The sequence below is a fragment of the Oncorhynchus gorbuscha genome, unplaced genomic scaffold (assembly GCF_021184085.1).
Source record: "Oncorhynchus gorbuscha isolate QuinsamMale2020 ecotype Even-year unplaced genomic scaffold, OgorEven_v1.0 Un_scaffold_4868, whole genome shotgun sequence".
NCBI lineage: Eukaryota > Metazoa > Chordata > Actinopteri > Salmoniformes > Salmonidae > Oncorhynchus > Oncorhynchus gorbuscha.
Window position 1 is genome coordinate 1 of NW_025748795.1, and position 20790 is coordinate 20790.

The 20790-nt window shown below is 43.3% G+C and overlaps 1 protein-coding gene across 2 annotated transcripts; it reads left to right on the plus strand.

Moving 5' to 3' along the window:
- Window positions 1-1690: 1690 nt before the first annotated feature.
- LOC124028785 (kinesin-like protein KIF23) lies at window positions 1691-13187 on the plus strand (the record flags this gene model as incomplete). 2 transcript variants are annotated; one of them, XM_046340755.1, is given in 15 exon segments in its annotated part: window positions 1691-1803; window positions 1889-2010; window positions 2530-2632; window positions 3114-3193; window positions 3308-3427; window positions 4299-4461; window positions 4651-4812; window positions 5224-5390; window positions 5587-5760; window positions 6580-6795; window positions 10571-10807; window positions 11843-11931; window positions 12249-12327; window positions 12441-12493; window positions 12611-13187. In XM_046340755.1, coding segments are annotated over 15 exon segments (1891 nt in total), but the record flags the coding sequence as incomplete, so codon positions are not given.
- Between the last annotated feature and the right edge of the window lie 7603 nt (window positions 13188-20790).

Sequence of the window (20790 nt, forward strand, 5' to 3'; positions counted from 1 at the left end):
CATCATCCCCTCCCAATCTAGAACCCTGCCTGGTACCATCATCCCTCCCAATCTAGAATGCATATAATGCGTATGGTACCATCATCCCCTCCCAATCTAGAACCCTGCATATAATGCGTATGGTACCATCATCCCTCCCAATCTAGAACCCTGCATATAATGCATATGGTACCATCATCCCCTCCCAATCTAGAACCCTGCATATAATGCATATGGTACCATCATCCCCTCCCAATCTAGAACCCTGCATATAATGCGTATGGTACCATCATCCCCTCCCAATCTAGAACCCTGCATATAATGCATATGGTACCATCATCCCCTCCCAATCTAGAACCCTGCATATAATGCGTATGGTACCATCATCCCCTCCCAAGCTAGAACCCTGCATATAATGCGTATGGTACCATCATCCCCTCCCAAGCTAGAACCCTGCATATAATGCGTATGGTACCATCATCCCTCCCCTAGAACCCTGCATATAATGCGTATGGTACCATCATCCTCCCAATCTAGAACCCTGCATATAATGCGTATGGTACCATCATCCCCTCCCAAGCTAGAACCCTGCCCGTATGGTACCATCATCCTCCCAATCTAGAAATGCGTATGGTACCATCATCCCCTCCCAAGCTAGAACCCTGCATATAATGCGTATGGTACCATCATCCCCTCCCAAGCTAGAACCCTGCATATAATGCGTATGGTACCATCATCCCCTCCCAAGCTAGAACCCTGCATATAATGCGTATGGTACCATCATCCCCTCCCAATCTAGAACCCTGCATATAATGCGTATGGTACCATCATCCCCTCCCAAGCTAGAACCCTGCATATAATGCGTATGGTACCATCATCCCCTCCCAATCCCCTCTAGAACCCTGCATATAATGCGTATGGTACCATCATCCCCTCCCAATCTAGAACCCTGCATATAATGCGTATGGTACCATCATCCCTCCCAATCTAGAACCCTGCATATAATGCGTATGGTACCATCATCCCTCCCAATCTAGAACCCTGCATATAATGCGTATGGTACCATCATCCCCTCCCAATCTAGAACCCTGCATATAATGCGTATGGTACCATCATCCCCTCCTGCATATAAAGTACCATCATCCCCTAGAACCCTGCATATAATGCGTATGGTACCATCATCCCCTCCCAATCTAGAACCCTGCATATAATGCGTATGGTACCATCATCCCCTCCCAATCTAGAACCCTGCATATAATGCGTATGGTATCCCCTCCCATCATCCCCTCCCAATCTAGAACCCTGCATATAATGCGTATGGTACCATCATCCCCTCCTGCATATAAGCTATGGTACCAACCCTGCATATAATGCGTATGGTATGTGGTGTTATTATAGAGTATATACATTTCAACATGTCGTATTGCTTTTGTCCCTCTGTCTCTGGTTGCCTTTGTAGAGGTAGTGTTTTTAACCTGCTGATTATCATGAGGTTGGTGTTCACACGTCCCTGAATGGCTGTGGGGAAACTGATCTGTGCTGCGGCTGGGAAGCTTGACATAATGCATGTCTTTTCCCCTTGACTGTTTTGAACAGTCATAACTGTTGTTTTAACATTGTCATGTTGACTTTTTGCTTGTGGTTATAAGTCTAGTTTATTTGTTGTAGGCTGTGTGGTGGTTAACCGTATTGTTGCTCTCCACGGTTGCAGACCACCTCAATCAAAGATTTTACGTGAGGACCAGAACCACAACATGTATGTGTCGGGATGCACAGAGGTCGAGGTGAAGTCCACAGTGGAAGCCTTCGAAGTGTTTTGGCGGGGTGAGTGCTATTTGAGTCATTTCTTTTAAAGAAAAACTTTTTTTCCCCCCCTCTGTATTAGTCTACAGTATTTACTTCTGTCCAGGCCAAAAGAAAAGGAGGATTGCCGATACTCAGCTGAACCGCGAGTCCAGTCGCTCTCACAGTGTGTTCATTGTCAAACTGGCACAAGCTCCGCTGGACGCAGATGGAGACCACATTCTGCAGGTGACTTGAACCTTGCATCTTTAGATCTTGCCGATACAGTTCTTCATATAGAAGTGAAGGCAAAATCCACTACCTTGACCCAGGGAGGCAACAAGGATTTTGGGCACTGGCCAGCCAGGCTAGTACACCACATTTTTTTAGTAGCCTGGGTTTAATATCTGTGCCATGCGATATCTGAAAATACAAAATGTCTCTAGCCGGGAGGCTAGTTGGGAGAATGTTCTACCAGCCTGGTGTGACCAGTACTAGCCTGGGCTCAGTGGCTTTGGTGTACACTCCATCCCTGCCTTGACCTAACCTTAAGATAACAAACCAACACAAACATCCTATAATTACTATGTGAACTAGCACAATATATATCTGTTGCTCCGTCACTAGTAGAAGCTGTGTTAGCTTATGTATGTTTCACTAGAAGACCCAATGCAGAGCAGGCATGCTAACGGCTATCACTGGACCACATGGACTTCAACCAGTGCTAGCTCTGATAGCCTAGCCTCTGATAGCCTGGCTGTGTTACAGGACAAGAACCAGGTGACTGTTAGCCAGCTGTGTCTGGTGGACCTGGCAGGGAGTGAACGCACCAGCAGGACTAAAGCAGAGGGCAGCCGCCTCCGGGAAGCAGGTGAGCTGACAACGTAGGACCCATAGAAAAATCCTTTACTTTTCTGTTTGTCTAACAGCATCACTGACCTAGCCTGGGGACCAGTCTGTTTAGCTAACATTCTGTTTGTCTAACAGCATCACTGACCTAGCCTGGGGACCAGTCTGTTTAGCTAACATTCTGTTTGTCTAACAGCATCACTGACCTAGCCTGGGGACCAGTCTGTTTAGCTCACATTCTGTTTGTCTAACAGCATCACTGACCTAGCCTGGGGACCAGTCTGTTTAGCTCACATTCTGTTTGTCTAACAGCATCACTGACCTAGCCTGGGGACCAGTCTGTTTAGCTAACATTCCACTCCTTGTGCTCTGTGTCATATGCCACATGTTTAGCATGACAGGAGTGGAATCATGGTTAAACAGACTGGTACCCAGACTAGTACTGACCTACTGACTTCACAACATGCACCCATCTTTACCTGGCATCTCCACTCTTTCCCCAGGCAACATCAACCAGTCCCTGATGACCTTACGTACCTGTATAGAAGTCCTCCGAGAGAACCAGATGTGTGGAACAAACCGGGTTGGTCATTTTCAATGAATCTCTTGTGTACTTGATAAAACTGTAGACCAGATGAGTAGAGCACTGATATTATGTCATAAAGTAACACAATGATACTGTGTGTGTTTGTTTCAGATGGTTCCTTACAGAGACTCTAAAGTCACTCATCTGTTCAAGAACTATTTTGACGGTGAAGGGAAAGTCCGCATGGTTGTGTGTGTCAACCCTAAAGCTGACGACTATGAAGAAACCATGGTAACTAATCTGAGTTAGATCCCAATAACAGCCTAAGAAACCTCTGAAGAAAGCCCCAAGAAACCATGGTAACTGATCTGAGTTAGATCCCAATAACAGCCCCAAGAAACCATGGTAACTGATCTGAGTTAGATCCCAATAACAGCCCCAAGAAACCATGGTAACTGATCTGAGTTAGATCCCAATAACAGCCCCAAGAAACCATGGTAACTGATCTGAGTTAGATCCCAATAACAGCCCCAAGAAACCATGGTAACTGATCTGAGTTAGATCCCAATAACAGCCCCAAGAAACCATGGTAACTGATCTGAGTTAGATCCCAATAACAGCCCCAAGAAACCATGGTAACTGATCTGAGTTAGATCCCAACCATGGTAACTGATCTGAGTTAGATCCCAATAACAGCCCTAAGAAACCATGGTAACTGATCTGAAATTAGATCCCAATAACAGCCCTAAGAAACCATGGTAACTGACCTGAGTTAGATCCCAATAACAGCCCTAAGAAACCATAGTAACTGATCTGAATTAGATCCCAATAACAGCCCTAAGAAACCATGGTAACTGATCTGAGTTAGATCCCAATAACAGCCCTAAGAAACCATGGTAACTGACCTGAGTTAGATCCCAATAAACCTAAGAAACCATGGTAACTGACCTGAGTTAGATCCCAATAACAGCCCTAAGAAACCATGGTAACTGACCTGAGTTAGATCCCAATAACAGCCCTAAGAAACCATGGTAACTGACCTGAGTTAGATCCCAATAACAGCCCTAAGAAACCATGGTAACTGATCTGAGTTAGATCCCAATAACAGCCCTAAGAAATGAAAATATCAACCAGATGTAACCGTGTGTGTGTGTTCCTTCAGTTGGTCATGCGCTTTGCGGAGTTGACCCAGGAGGTTGAGGTGGCGCGGCCGGTGGACAGGCCCATTTGCAGCCTGGCGGCGGGGCGGAGACACCGTAACCAGGCCTTCAGAGACGAGTTGTCACGACGCCAGGAGGAGCGCCCTGGGGGATCCAACAACACTGGTATGTACACACACATAATCACACAGAGAGAGAGGTATATCTAGCTAGCTAGCTACAAAGCAGGAGTGCTTTCACATCTCATTTTAAAGCATCTGATTGTACATGGGTCATGCTAGAACCGTCCAATGTGACCACCTCAGCCAGCACTAATGTTAAGTCAAGTTAATCTGTTCTTCACTGATCTTCCAGAGGATGGCTCGGTGCTGAACCAGCTCCTGGACAGCCTGCCGGCCCTGCCTGCCTGTGAGTTGGTGGACCCCACCGATGAGCAGATCCTGCCCCGCCTCATAGAGGTGCTGGAGAGGAGGCACCGCATCCGCCTGATGATCACTGAGCAGTACACCAAAACTGGTACGGACCAGGCCACTATAGACCTAATTAAGGGTATTTTGTCAGTACAGGACCTCTATTTATTTTAAATGTATGTACTGTAGTTGTCTGTTAATGTTCTGTATTATGTCATGTTCTGTGTTGACTCCAGGAAGAGTAGCTGCTGCTTCAGCGACGTCTGAAGGGGATCCTAATAAAATACTACGGCTTTAGAGCTGCACATTTAGTCTCCTGTTGTTTGAAATGTCATCGACGTCCTCTATTTAAATTCCTCATTGTGTTTTGATGTTTATCTGTCTTTTCTTGGGGCATGTTTTGCTATACGTAAATGTTTAGTTAGTGTAAACATATTGTCTACCTTTAGTGGACAAGATTAAAGTTACATTTTTACCAATGGATTCATTTCCATTCCTTTTCCCCCTTTACCAACAGCCAACACTCTGAAATCGATGCTCCAGGAGTTTGATGGCCACCTGATGGCCAAGGAGAACTTTATCCATGAACAGCAGGGGAAACTAGGGGAGAAGGACAAGATCATGTTCAACCAGAAGAATGAGATGGATCGGCTGGAGAAGAAATCCAAAATGCTGGAATACAAGGTGAAGTCTCAGTCCTCCATCTCTCTTCTCTCCTCCCTCTCCTCCCCCTGCCTCGTTCTCTCTCTCCCCCTGCCTCTCCTCAGCTACATTTTTATATCACTGAAACCCATACATTCGTACATCCTAATTGAACTAATTTGAAAATGATCCTGAACTTTTTACATACCTTTTATTGCCTTATGCCCACCCCTCTCAGATTGACATTCTTCAGAAGACCACCAATATCTATGAGGGGGACAAGCGGTCGCTGCAGCAGGAGCTGGAGAGCCGTGAGCAGAGGCTGCAGCGGGAGCTGTCGGAGAGGAAGCGCATGGAGGCACGCATGCAGGGCATGGTGTCTGACACCAAACACCAGTGGGAGAAGGAGTGTGTAAGTGGAGTGTTACCCTCAGCCCTCCTTCCACTCACTCAGCCCTCCCTCCACTCTTTCAATAGATCTGGTCCCTCAGCTGCTAACTAAGCCCAGACTGTGAGGGGTCCCTCAGCTGCTAACTAACCACAGACTGTAGGGGTCCCTCAGCTGCTAACTAACCACAGACTGTGAGGGGGTCCCTCAGCTGCTAACTAACCACAGACTGTGAGGGGGTCCCTCAGCTGCTAACTAACCACAGACTGTGAGGGGTCCCTCAGCTGCTAACTAACTACAGACTGTAGGGGGTCCCTCAGCTGCTAACTAACTACAGACTGTAGGGGGTCCCTCAGCTGCTAACTAACTACAGACTGTAGGGGGTCCCTCAGCTGCTAACTAACTACAGACTGTAGGGGGTCCCTCAGCTGCTAACTAACTACAGACTGTAGGGGGTCCCTCAGCTGCTAACTAACTACAGACTGTAGGGGGTCCCTCAGCTGCTAACTAACTACAGACTGTAGGGGGTCCCTCAGCTGCTAACTAACTACAGACTGTAGGGGGTCCCTCAGCTGCTAACTAACTACAGACTGTGAGGGGGTCCCTCAGCTGCTAACTAAGCCCAGACTGAGGGGGTCCCTCAGCTGCTAACTAACCCCAGACTGTAGGGGGTCACTCAGCTGCTAACTAACCAGACTGTAAGGGGGTCCCTCAGCTGCTAACTAACCCCAGACTGTGGGTCATAAACATAGTTGACGGTAGGTGTGATGGTTAGTGTAGTTCTACTTGCGTTTAGTTTAAGTTGTGTACTAGTTAACATTGGTCTTCCTCTTGCGACCTCAGGAACGTCGTGTGAACGCCAAGCAGCTGGAGATGCAGAACAAGCTGTGGGTGAAGGATGAGAAGCTGAAGCAGCTGAAGGCCATCGTATCAGAGAGCAACAACAGCACCACCTCAGAGCAGCAGCGTCCCCCACCACCCCCAGACAAGCCCCAGAGGAACTCCCGGGAGAAGGACCAGCCTCGCGCCCCTGAGAAGAGATCTCGCTCGCCACTGCCCGTGAGTTGTTACACCCTGTCACTGCCTCTCTGTCTCCCCCTCGCACTGTCATTCTCTCTCCATCTATTAATGATTGATTTGACGTTATTGTAATGGATATTGACTGTGGAACTATTCTAATGTTGATGGACTGTTGTGTTGCATGGTGGGTTGAAGATGTATGAGTCTGTCTACTAAGCAGATGCTGTGTCATCAGACCACATGTACTATTACTCTGCTGTCTCACTGTTACCGGCCACCTGCATGTGTTGTCCTCTGTTTCCCACTGCTGACATTTCTGACATTACAGTGTTCAGATAGAAACTTGTTTACTGTAGAACAGATGTGATTTGTCTGTCATGTAGAATAGGGCATCGTGTTGGTTCTATTTGTTACAATGTTATCTACACTGTTGGAGATGCTACAGCCTTCATATAATACTCCCAGACTCCCTCCTGCTACGACCCCCAGGTCTGCACAGCTCAGTGCCACCCCTCCCACCCTCCTCCTCTGCTGGTAGTCTCTCAGTAGCCTCCGTCATCTCTGAGTGGGAGCAGAGGTTCCCCATAGGTAGGGACCCCCGGGACACCCGGCTCGTACGGAACAACGACCCCATACGGAAGCAGCAGTGTGGGCCGCAGGAGAGGCCAGCGATGGGCCCCTGAGACAGAGGCTCCGGGCCCCAGCCACACACATGGGCTAGACCTAGAGTCAAGCTCAAGGGTTAGTGTGTGTTAGAATTTCACTCTAAGGGACTGGTTTCCCAGACAAAGATTAAGCAATAGTCCTGCTTTTGGCTTAATCTGTGTCTTGGAAATTAGGAGGTGAACTTTAAGTAGCTGGATCTGCTGTGCTTGTAAACCCAGATAGAACTACACCCGGATAGAACTGTAGCTGCTTGGTTTGTATACTTACCTACTGTACATGTGCTCGCTATTAGGACCAGGCTGATACCAGTATCGATACTCGTTAGTGTCATGGCAAGAAAACAACACAATATTACCATATAGCAGGTTTTTAAAGGCCCGCAGAGTTTGGTCTGTTTCGTGTCTTCATTTTTGCCATGGAAACAAAAAATTGTGACGCTGGTATCATCACAGTAGTTAGATCTGCTATGCTTGTAGTCCTGTAGGCTTTAATCTGTGTGTTTGTATGTGTGTAGATGTACCGTAGCTAGTTCTGCTATGCTTGTAGTCCTGTAGGCTTTAATATGTGTGTAGATGTACTGTAGCTAGTTCTGCAATGCTTGTAGATCCTTAAACAATCACCCTGCAGAATTTCATCAATAGCTGCTTGATGTGTGTTTGGTTGTCTGTAATGGCCACCAGAGGACTGATAACCAGGGTGTCCTCTCATCACATTTATCATCACCCTTATCCTCCCATGTTATGTTACCATGTCCCCTAGTGCAGGCTGTATTATCTACAGTAGGTAACATTTTTCAGCACTTTCACATATACAATATTCACACACCTCCTCAGACTATTTGTGTACCCCAGGAAGAGTAGCTGCTTAAGCTAACGGGGATCCTAATCAACTACCAAGTACTAATAATACTCTTATGAAACAATCCATTCATAATGCTGTAGATTGCTGCTGTAAAACTCCTATCTAACCTGGTTTCAATCATAATGTTGGCAGCTAATGTGTATATACAGTGGCAAGAGAAAGTATGTGAAATACCTGGATTTCTGCATAAATTGATCATATATACAACAGTCTGCTTAAACTAACACAAACAATTATACTTTTCATTGAACACACTTTAAACATTCACAGTGCAGGGTGGGAAAAGTATGTGATCCCTTGGATTTAATAACAGGTTGACCCTCCTTTGGAAGCAATAACCTCAACCAAATGTTTTCTGTAGTTGCAGATCAGACCTGCACAACGGTCAGGAGGAATTTTGGAACATTCCTCTTTACAAAACTGTTTCAGTTCAGAAATATTCTTGTGATTTCTGGTGTGAACTGCTCTCTTGAGGTCATGCCACAGCATCTCAGTCAGGTTGAGGTCAGGACTGATTGGGCCACTCCAGAAGGTGCATTTTCTTCTGTTGAAGTCATTCTGTTGTTGATTTACTTCTGTGTTTTGGGTCGTTGTCCTGTTGCATCACCCAACTTTTGTTGAGCTTCAATTGGCGGACAGACAGACAGCCTTACATTCTCCTGCAACAAGTCTTAATAACTTGAGTTAATTGTTCTGTCTGATAGCAAGCTGTCCAGGCCCTGAGGCAGCAAAGCAGCCCCAAACCATGAGGCTCCCTCCACCATACTTTACAGTTGGGATGAGGTTTTCATGTTGCTGTGCAGATTTCTTTCTCCACACAGTGTTGTGTGTTCCTTCCAAACAACTTTAGTTTCATCTGTCCACAGAATATTTTGCCAGTAGCTCTGTGGAACATCCAGGTACTCTCTTGGACTCGTCAGATGTTAGCATGTTCCAGAGATCTCTGGAAGTCTTTAGCTGACACACTAGGATTCTTCTTAACCCCATTGAGTATTCTGCACTGTGCTCTTGTAGTCATCTTTGCAGGACTGCCACTCCTAGGGAGAGGAGCAAAAGTGCTGAACTTTCTCCATTTATAGACATTTTGTCTTACTGTGGACTGATGAACATCAAGGCTTTTAGAGATACTTTTGTAACCCTTTCCAGCTTTATGCAGGTCAACAATTCTTAATCTCAGGTCTTCTGAGATCTTTTGTTCGAGACATGGTTCACATCAGGCAATGCTTCTGAATAGCAAACTACATTTCTTTGTAAAACTTTTTTGTAGGGCAAGGCAGCTCTAACCAACGTCTCATTGATTGGACTCCAGGTTAGCTGACTCCAATTTAGCTTTTGGAGAAGTCATTAGCCTTGGGGGGGTTCACATACTTTTTCCAACCTACACTGAATGTTTAAATGATATATTCAATATAGACAAAAGAAACCATAGTTATTAGTTTAAGTACAGTGTCTATTGTTGTGACTTAGATGAAGATCAGGTCCAATTTGAAAACCAATTAATGCAGAAATCCAGGTGATTCCAAAGGGTTCACCTACTTGCCACTGTATATTGACTTACAGTATACTTGTCATTGGTCTTCTATTAGCCAAGCTTACAGGAAGGGTTTTTAGAAAAACATCTGTTTTACGTGAACCTCTACAGCATAGAGGATTGTCCAATTATACCTGTTAACCAAACCACCTCAAACTATACTGTGTATAAACCATGGGCTTTATGTTCTGCCAGCCCACTCTACCCACACTAACGCCTGTGTTCTGCCAGCCCACTTTACCCACACTAACGCCTGTGTTCTGCCAGCCCACTTTACCCACACTAATGCCTGTGTTCTGCCAGCCCACTTTACCCACACTAACGCCTGTGTTCTGCCAGCCCACTTTACCCACACTAATGCCTGTGTTCTGCCAGCCCACTCTACCCACACTAACGCCTGTGTTCTGCCAGCCCACTCTACCCACACTAACGCCTGTGTTCTGCCAGCCCACTCTACCCACACTAACGCCTGTGTTCTGCCAGCCCACTCTACCCACACTAACGCCTGTGTTCTGCCAGCCCAGCTCCACACTACTGTGTTCCACACTAACGCCTGTGTTCTGCCAGCCCACTCTACCCACACTAACGCCTGTGTTCTGCCAGCCCACTCTACCCACACTAACGCCTGTGTTCTCCAGCCCACTCTACCCACACTAATGCCGCTGCTACTACTAACCCGATGGCCCTTAACACCACAACTGTCAATAATTCCCTGATTTTTGTCTTTTCCTCCCTGTTTTAAATGGGACCCACCAGACCACTGGGACACCGATTCGCCCGCACCACAGACGCTCCCACTCAGCGGGTGGGCAGCGATGGGTAGATCACAAACCACTCTCTAATTTGGATTTAGACACGGTCATGCAGCCAATCATACCCAATGCAATCAAAGTGTCAGCGGCCAGCGAGAAAGCTCTGTCTAAATGCCACAAGTATGTTCTCACGCATCAGGAGCTTGCCTCCGATGGGGAGATTCAGACCAAACTGATCAAGGTAAAAAAAGAAGAAAAAAAATATATTTCCTCAATTGGTGTCTCTTTTTTGTTTGTCTCATATTTGAGACTTTTTCACCTTTTTCACCTTCGATACCCCATAATGACAAAGCAAAAACAGGTTTTTGCAAAAATGATTTTCTTTTTTCTTTTTTGTGGATACATTTACATAAGTATTCAGACCCTTTACTCAGTACTTTGCACCTTTTGGAAGCGATTACACCCTTGTCTTCTTGGGTATGACGCTACAAACATCCCCACAACATGATGCTGCCACCACCATGCTTCACCATAGGGAGGGTGCCAGGTTTCCTCCATATCTGACTCTTGGCATTCAGGCCAAAGAGTTCAATCTTGGTTTCATAAGAGCAGAGAATCTTGTTTCTCATGGTCAGAGTCCTTTAGGTGCCTTTTGGCAAACTGCAAGCAGACTGTCTTATGCCTTCTACTGAGGAGTGGCTTCCGTCTGGTCACTCTACCATAAAGGTCTGATTGGTGGAGTGCTGCAGAGATGGTTGTCCTTCTGGAAGGTTCTCCCATCTCCTCAGAGGAACTCTGGAGCTCTTTCAGAGTGACCATCAGGTTCTTGGTCATCTCCTTGACAAAGGCTCTTCTCCCCGATTGCTCAGTTTGGAGTCTTAGTGTGCGCCTTTCCAAATCATGTCCAATCAATTGAATTTACCACAGGTGGACTCCAAGTTGTAGAAACATCTCAAGGATGATCAATGGAAACAAGATGCACCTGAGCTCAATTTCAGTATTGTAGCAAAGGGTCTGAATACTTTATTTAAAATTTAATAAACTGTTTGTCAACTTTGTCATTATGGGGTATTGTGTATAGATTTAGTTTTTATTTCTTAATCTTGTTTTAGAATAAGGCTGTAATGTAACAAAATGTGGATAAAGTGGTGAGGTCTGAATACTTACCCAATGCACTGTCCCTGATTTACCTGTAGAGGGAAATGCATTTGTATCCCTCACTTTGAGTCTTTCTGCGTGGTACATCTCTTAATCTGATAGTTGTCTACCTCTTCAGGGAGACGTGTTCAGAACGAGAGGTGGAGGACAAGCCGTGCAGTTCACAGACATCGAAACGCTTCGACAGGAATGCCCAACTGTTTCAAGGTATGCCCATTGGCCAACCCATCAGTTATTATGCAGACACTTTGACAGATTGTGTGTAGCGTTGCAAAATTCTGGTAACTTTCCCACCATTTCTAGGTTTCCAGAAAGCCTGTCTGCATGATTTTGTATTTTTGTGCTTATTTCCAGGAATATTCCAAGTGGTATTTCTGGAAAACTTTGCAACCCTATCAGAAATCATCTTCTGTTGAGATGAGGACATATTACCTCATGGTCTCCTCTTCTTGAAATAATAGTTGACTCTGAATGACCTACACTAAAAACATAGCCCTGATGTGAATATTTTCTGTTCCATGAAGTCGTAAGAGGAGGTCATCGGGAGACGGGCCAGGACAACATGATGGAAACAAGATGGACTGGAACGACAGAGAGAACAGGGTAAGCTGTCCCCACTACTGTCCATCACTCATTCACCACGGCTGGAGTAAAACTGCTATTAGATTTTGTAATGATACCTGCTCATAAAGGTATAAAATGGTTTCTCCCAACAGGCACCAGTGGCAAGCACAAGCTCAGCTCTTGGTCTCCAGAATGGCTATCAGAAGTGAGAATTTATATCACATTCCAGTAGGGATTTTGACTGACAACATTGCATGTTTTCATAGTATTGACTAATTGACTGCTGATGACAAATTACACTTCTTTTCTCCATCCCTTTCAGACGCAGGAAGTAGGAACTGGACAGATCATCTTTTTCTATGCTGGAAGTGTCTTGTCCATTGGACTAGTGAACTTACCATCACTTTAAACTATGCATCTTGTTTTTTTAAAGTCAAGCTTTTTATAGAACTGTTTTTCTAGACAAGTGATGATCAAGACCTGAGTTGTATTTAATCATGACTGTAGCTTAAAAGGGACATTTTCAATTAGATTTGTATTAGATGATTTAGAGAACTTATCTTATCTCTTATCACATTGAATAGAGTGTCATTGTATAGTTTACCACCTTCACCTATGAAACTTTCCTTCACTGGTTTTTCACACCCAAAGACTTTAGATGACAAAATGTAACTTTTTTTTCCTTCTCAGTTTCAAGGCACTGGTTGTAATAGACCTATATTCACACATAATCTGCAGAAAATCAATGGTAGAAGGCTGCTAGTGCAATGACCCCAATTATATACTTTGCTAAAGCCTGCCGGTCAGTCTCTGTCTGACTGCAAATACATGTATTTTTGAAGGAATGTACTATTTAAAAACTGGAAAAAAATAAATCAAGAAATGAGAATGATCTTTAACCACCTTGTTTATATTACTGTCTAACCATATGAATGGCAGGTCTTGCTTTGGAGGTAGATGTAGCGCTGCAGGCCCCAAACATAATCAATCGAAACCAGTTGGCATCCAAAAGGATTTGGTGTGACGACATGAGTACCAATCTATCAAATGCATTTTATTAAGGTCTTTTTTTTAAAGTCAGCAATTACGTTAGGGGAAACAGTGTTACACTCTACCTAATGTCCTAACCCAACCTTCCCCATCTTAACAGAGCCACTGCCAGACTCCTGTCTGAATAACTGCTGACCTTGTAGTTCACATCCACTTATATTTGCCCCAGCCAGGCAGCCACAGGCACTAGCCTTTTTTAAATGGAATGGTTTGCTTTAAGACTTTGCTAAGCACGCAGTATGCTGTGCTAACAAACGGACATTTTTACGTGGCTGGCACTGTTTGCTTGACATTCTTCGGTCTGTTGACAGTTGATGAGAAATGCCAAACAGAAGCGCTCACTAGCAAGTCTGTATAGTTTGTGGGGCCCCTGCTAAAGTCCTGTGTACTGCAGATGCTCTGCTAGTCTCCCGGTCAGGTTCCATTCCACCAGCATGTTGTGACTGGTCCTGGGCATATTTACTATATCTGGCTGCTTTTGGACGGTCAATGAGTTGAAGCATCTTTCTTGTGGGAAGAACATATGCCGTGATTGGTCTTGTGTACAATTGCCATCCAGCGTGCAGTATGAATGTTGGAGAGATGAAAGGCAGACCGTTTTGTTGTTGTTGCCTGATTTCACTTCTCTGTATGCTGAGTCATTTCACCAAGCTCCGGAAGTATTTGTAAACCTGTCCCATCAGACGTTCCATGTAGGCTAGCTGATGTGTGTATAACTGGAGCTACATGGTCAAATTCCATCACACATTTTAATGTTCATTCATATTTTAAGATACATTTTATACATGTATCTTTCATCTATAATGTTGCATGACTTGCCGTATAATGTAATGACTCAAACGCATTACTGTTTGCGGCACCCCGTGGAGCACTTTACAGGGAATTCCTGTAATAATCATTACTAACAGCAGGTGGCAGCAGCTCCTGTACATTTTATAACGGGCCTTTTTATACTGGCACTTATTTTGTGACTGGCCATATGTGACCACAGGTTATTCTGACTTGGAGAGTTGTCTGCTGGTAGCCATGGTAACCATGGTCAGGCTGGACCGTTGTGGTTCTGGACAGTGTAGATTGGTTGGTGTTGACGCAAAGGTTTGATCCAGTAGTTCCTCAGACTGCATCCTTACCAGACACATTGGACGTGACGCGTATACATGTGTTTCCATGCCAACAAACGGTCACGTGAATATGTAATAATTACCACATGCCCTAACTGAGTATACTAGTGCTCCATTTCCTCTGTCTTGTTATATTTTAACTGTGCATACTAGTGCTCCGTTTCCTCTGTCTTGTTATATTTTAACTGCATACTAGTGCTCCATTTCCTCTGTCTTGTTATATTTTAACTGTGCATACTAGTGCTCCGTTTCCTCTCTCTTGTTATATTTTAACTGTGCATACTAGTGCTCCGTTTCCTCTCTCTTGTTATATTTTAACTGTGCATACTAGTGCTCCGTTTCCTCTCTCTTGTTATATTTAGGAGCCTTTCAGATCTCATTGCCTGTGAGTGACTCATTGTGCTGCAGAGAATATGGATGACAGTCTTGACACATTTGACAAGTTGGACTGTGAGTCCATGCCGTCAGCCACGGCCGTTGACTTTGGACAGCTCCAGATATCCTCGGTTCCTCTGCTTCACTGGGCTCGTTTCATAGTGAACGCTTGGTCGGAGGCGAGATCCGTGCACACGGCACTGCTGAATTGCTCTTCTGCTTGGATGAGGCCCGTCGTCTTTCGCCAAAACCGCTGCGTTATCACTTCATCGTAAACGAAGCGCGAGGAAATGTAAGTTAATAGGCAATGTGCACTTAGCAAATCGACTCCGGAGTATGATTTCTTGCTGGAGTGACGGGGGACTGAGTTTATCAAGTTCACTCTCCCCAGCCACTTACCTTATTCAGAGGTTTAATTTTATTTTTACCTTTATTTTTAAGCAGGGAGTCACCATTGAGACCAGGGTCTCTTTCACAAGGGAATCCTGCATATACAATTTTATAAGACAAATCAAACACTATATAAAATACAGAACAACACATAAGATAAACAATTACTTTCCTAAGTAAGAAGGTCCCCAAACAATGTGTTTTTATTACCAGAGCATTCAATTGTAATGTGTGCTGTAGTTGGTTCCAGCAATGAGGCGCTTTTAAGCTAAAAGCCGTTTAACCTGGTTCGACAGAAAAGTTCACTGTACAATCTGCTTCCTGCTATCTAGGGAGAGGCAAGATGTATTTTAAAAAGCCCAAATCTTAGCTTTTTAACTAGCTCACCCATGTTTTTTTTTTTATCAAGTTTTGTCAATCCAAATGCCTAGATATTTAAAGGCGAGAACCCGATCGGCAAGAACCATCTGAAGCATTTATGTGATCATTAGAGAACAACATACAGTGGGGCAAAAAAGTATTTAGTCAGCCACCAATTGTGCAAGTTCTCCCACTTAAACAGATGAGGCCTGTAATTTTCATCATAGGTTCACTTCAACTATGACAGACAAAATGAGAAGAAAAAAATCCAGAAAATCACATTGTAGGATTTTTTAAAATTAATTTATTTGCAAATGATATGAATGAACCAAGTGACCTATCTTTTACTCTTTGTCTTAATATAGATAATGTTTATCTGTGACAGTGTTAAACAGAAAAGTAAAACTATTTGGGGCCTGATCTGAGTCAGATACATGACACAATCCCCCAGTCACACAACCTCCGGTCAGACATGAAATGTTGATCATTAAAATTCCTAAAATGTGGGCTGGATCTAGGTATTTTAGCATCTTATAGAGGCAGTGGGACAATGGTCACGATTCAATTGGCAGTGTACTTTTATAAGGGGCATTTGTTAGAATATCAAAAACAAATGAGATTTTTCAGGGTTTTCAGAGTTGGTTTAGTTATCAGCTGTGTTAGAATTAGTTCAGTACAAATGTCTTTCACACCATCTGATACTGGCATCAACCAATCTAGATTAAAATCACCCAATTAATTATTCACAGTAATTCAGACAATTTGCTTAGAGACAAGGTAGAGCTGAGGGAGGGGGATAAATTCCCACTAGTTTCAGTTGGGCATTATTACCAGAGCCCACATTTGGGATTAGACATTCAAATTGCGTAGGGACAGAGGTGGAAAGGGGCACATAAACATTTTAAGTTGCTCTTTAAGACTATGGCGACACCCCCACCTCTGCCAACTCTGTTAGATCTATATATTATAACCAGCCAGAGACATCAGAATTCAGCATGGACTTCTTTAACCAAGATTTTGTAATAAACAATGTCTACGTTTAATTTTTGCACGCCCAATTTTTCAGTTTTTGATTTGTTAAAAAAGTTTGAAATATCCAATAAATGTCGTTCATGTACTTCATGATTGTGTTGTTGATTATTCACCAAAAAAATACAGTTTTATATCTTTATGTTTGAAGCCTGAAATGTGGCAAAATGTTGCAAAGTTCAAGGGGGAAGAATACATTCGCAAGGCACTGTACATGACTTTCTATAGTGTCTGGTGGTTTATATACATGACTTTCTATAGTGTCTGGTGGTTTATATACATGACTTTCTATAGTGTCTGGTGGTTTATATACATGACTTTCTATAGTGTCTGGTGGTTTATATACATGACTTTCTATAGTGTCTGGTGGTTTATGTACATGACTTTCTATAGTGTCTGGTGGTTTATATACATGACTTTCTATAGTGTCTGGTGGTTTATATACATGACTTTCTATAGTGTCACATGAATAGTGTCTGGTGGTTTATATACATGACTTTCTATAGTGTCTGGTGGTTTTTATATACATGACTTTCTATAGTGTCTGGTGGTTTATATACATGACTTTCTATAGTGTCTGGTGGTTTATATACATGACTTTCTATAGTGTCTGGTGGTTTATATACATGACTTTCTATAGTGTCTGGTGGTTTATATACATGACTTTCTATAGTGTCTGGTGGTTTATATACATGACTTTCTATAGTGTCTGGTGGTTTATATACATGACTTTCTATAGTGTCTGGTGGTTTATATACATGACTTTCTATAGTGTCTGGTGGTTTATATACATGACTTTCTATAGTGTCTGGTGGTTTATATACATGACTTTCTATAGTGTCTGGTGGTTTATATACATGACTTTCTATAGTGTCTGGTGGTTTATATACATGACTTTCTATAGTGTCTGGTGGTTTATATACATGACTTTCTAGTGTCTGGTGGTTTATATACATGACTTTCTATAGTGTCTGGTGGTTTATATACATGACTTTCTATAGTGTCTGGTGGTTTATATACATGACTTTCTATAGTGTCTGGTGGTTTATATACATGAGTGTCTGGTGGTTTATATCATGACTTTCTATAGTGTCTGGTGGTTTATATACATGACTTTCTATAGTGTCTGGTGGTTTATATACATGACTTTCTATAGTGTCTGGTGGTTTATATACATGACTTTCTATAGTGTCTGGTGGTTTATATACATGACTTTCTATAGTGTCTGGTGGTTTATATACATGACTTTCTATAGTGTCTGGTGGTTTATATACATGACTTTCTATAGTGTCTGGTGGTTTATATACATGACTTTCTATAGTGTCTGGTGGTTTATATACATGACTTTCTATAGTGTCTGGTGGTTTATATACATGACTTTCTATAGTGTCTGGTGGTTTATATACATGACTTTCTATAGTGTCTGGTGGTTTTATATGACATGAGTGTCTTTGGTGGTTTATGACTTTCTATAGTGTCTGGTGGTGTCTGACTTTCTATAGTGTGGGTACATACATGACTTTCTATAGTGTCTGGTGGTTTATATACATGACTTTCTATAGTGCCCGGTGGTTTATATACATGACTTTCTATAGTGTCTGGTGGTTTATATACATGACTTTCTATAGTGTCTGGTGGTTTATATACATGACTTTCTATAGTGTCTGGTGGTTTATATACATGACTTTCCCAGTGTCTGGTGGTTTATATACATGACTTTCTATAGTGTCTGGTGGTTTATATACATGACTTTCTATAGTGTCTGGTGGTTTATATATGACTTTCTATACTGGTGGTTTATATACATGACTTTCTATAGTGTCTGGTGGTTTATATACATGACTTTCTATAGTGTCTGGTGGTTTCTATAATGACTTTCTATAGTGTCTGGTGGTTTATATACATGACTTTCTATAGTGTCTGGTGGTTTATATACATGACTTTCTATAGTGTCTGGTGGTTTTATACATGACTTTCTATAGTGTCTGGTGGTTTATATACATGACTTTCTATAGTGTCTGGTGGTTTATATACATGACTTTCTATAGTGTCTGGTGGTTTATATACATGACTTTCTATAGTGTCTGGTGGTTATATACATACTTTCTATAGTGTCTGGTGGTTTATATACATGACTTTCTATAGTGTCTGGTGGTTTATATACATGACTTTCTATAGTGTCTGGTGGTTTATATACATGACTTTCTATAGTGTCTGGTGGTTTATATACACTTTATGACTTTCTATAGTGTCTGGTGGGACTTTCTATAGTGTCTGGTGGTTTATATACATGACTTTCTATAGTGTCTGGTGGTTTATATACATGACTTTCTATAGTGTCTGGTGGTTTATATACATGACTTTCTATAGTGTCTGGTGGTTTATATACATGACTTTCTATAGTGTCTACATGGCTTTCTATAGTGTCTGGTGGCATGGCCTACTGTTGCTGACATGTCTGGTCTGACCGTTGTGCCAACGTCTTCTCCTGCCCAGTTTGAACAGTGAGTGGCACCCTGGTGGGAAACAGCTGTCATTTGTCTCTCACTTCCAGCGGTCCTGTGTCTCCCAGCCTGCCTGTGAAAATATTGACCTTCCCCGCTGCCTGTTTAACCAGGGAGCCTTTAAGCTGTTTGAGCAAATATCACATTGCCCTGCCGCTTTTCTAAATGACTCCTTTTACTCAAACATTCACTAATGGATGCTTAAATACCCCCCTCTTATCCACTGTGTACGTTGTGTTTGCCTTGGAACATTGTATTGAATTGGTCACCTTTTCATGTCCTGAGGCTCTGGAGTAGAAAGTCTGAGAGATTAGCTACCTATTTGTGCTGTTTGTTCCTTTTATGCCGGGCCTTTCCTTTATGTGGCCGTGTAGCTCAAATGTAGATACAGAACAATTATGAGTAGTACAAGGTACACACACCAGGCAAGTCACACGGCTACCTGCTAGCTACTACTGTTAATCTGACTGGTCTCGTTCTCATAACCCTGCTAGCTACTACTGTTAATCTGACTGGTCTAATCTGACCCTGGTCTACTGTTAATCTGACTGTTCTCGTTCTCATGACCCTGCTAGCTACTACTGTTAATCTGACTGGTCTCGTTCTCATGACCCTGCTAGCTACTACTGTTAATCTGACTGGTCTCGTTCTCATGACCCTGCTCGCTACTACTGTTAATCTGACTGGTCTCGTTCTCATGACCCTGCTAGCTACTACTGTTAATCTGACTGGTCTCGTTCTCATGACCCTGCTAGCTACTACTGTTAATCTGACTGGTCTCGTTCTCATGACCCTGCTAGCTACTACTGTTAATCTGACTGGTCTGGTTCTCATGACCCTGCTAGCTACTACTGTTAATCTGACTGGTCTGGTTCTCATGACCCTGCTTCTACTGTTAATCTGACTGGTCTCGTTCTCATGACCCTGCTAGCTACTACTGTTAATCTGACTGGTCTCGTTCTCATGACCCTGCTAGCTACTACTGTTAATCTGACTGGTCTCGTTCTCATGACCCTGCTAGCTACTACTGTTAATCTGACTGGTCTCGTTCTCATGACCCTGCTCGCTACTACTGTTAATCTGACTGGTCTCGTTCTCATGACCCTGCTAGCTACTACTGTTAATCTGACTGGTCTTGTTGGTTCTCATGACCCTGCTAGCTACTACTGTTAATCTGACTGGTCTTGTTGGTTCTCATGACCCTGCTAGCTACTACTGTTAATCTGACTGGTCTCGTTCTCATGACCCTGCTAGCTACTACTGTTAATCTGACTGGTCTCGTTCTCATGACCCTGCTAGCTACTACTGTTAATCTGACTGGTCTCGTTCTCATGACCCTGCTAGCTACTACTGTTAATCTGACTGGTCTCGTTCTCATGACCCTGCTAGCTACTACTGTTAATCTGACTGGTCTCGTTCTCATGACCCTGCTAGCTACTACTGTTAATCTGACTGGTCTCGTTCTCATGACCCTGCTAGCTACTACTGTTAATCTGACTGGTCTACTGTTAATCTGACTGGTCTCGTTCTCATGACCCTGCTAGCTACTACTGTTAATCTGACTGGGTTCTCATGACCCTGCTAGCCACTACTGTTAATCTGACTGGTCTCGTTCTCATGACCCTGCTAGCTACTACTGTTAATCTGACTTAATGACCCTGACTGGTCTTAAT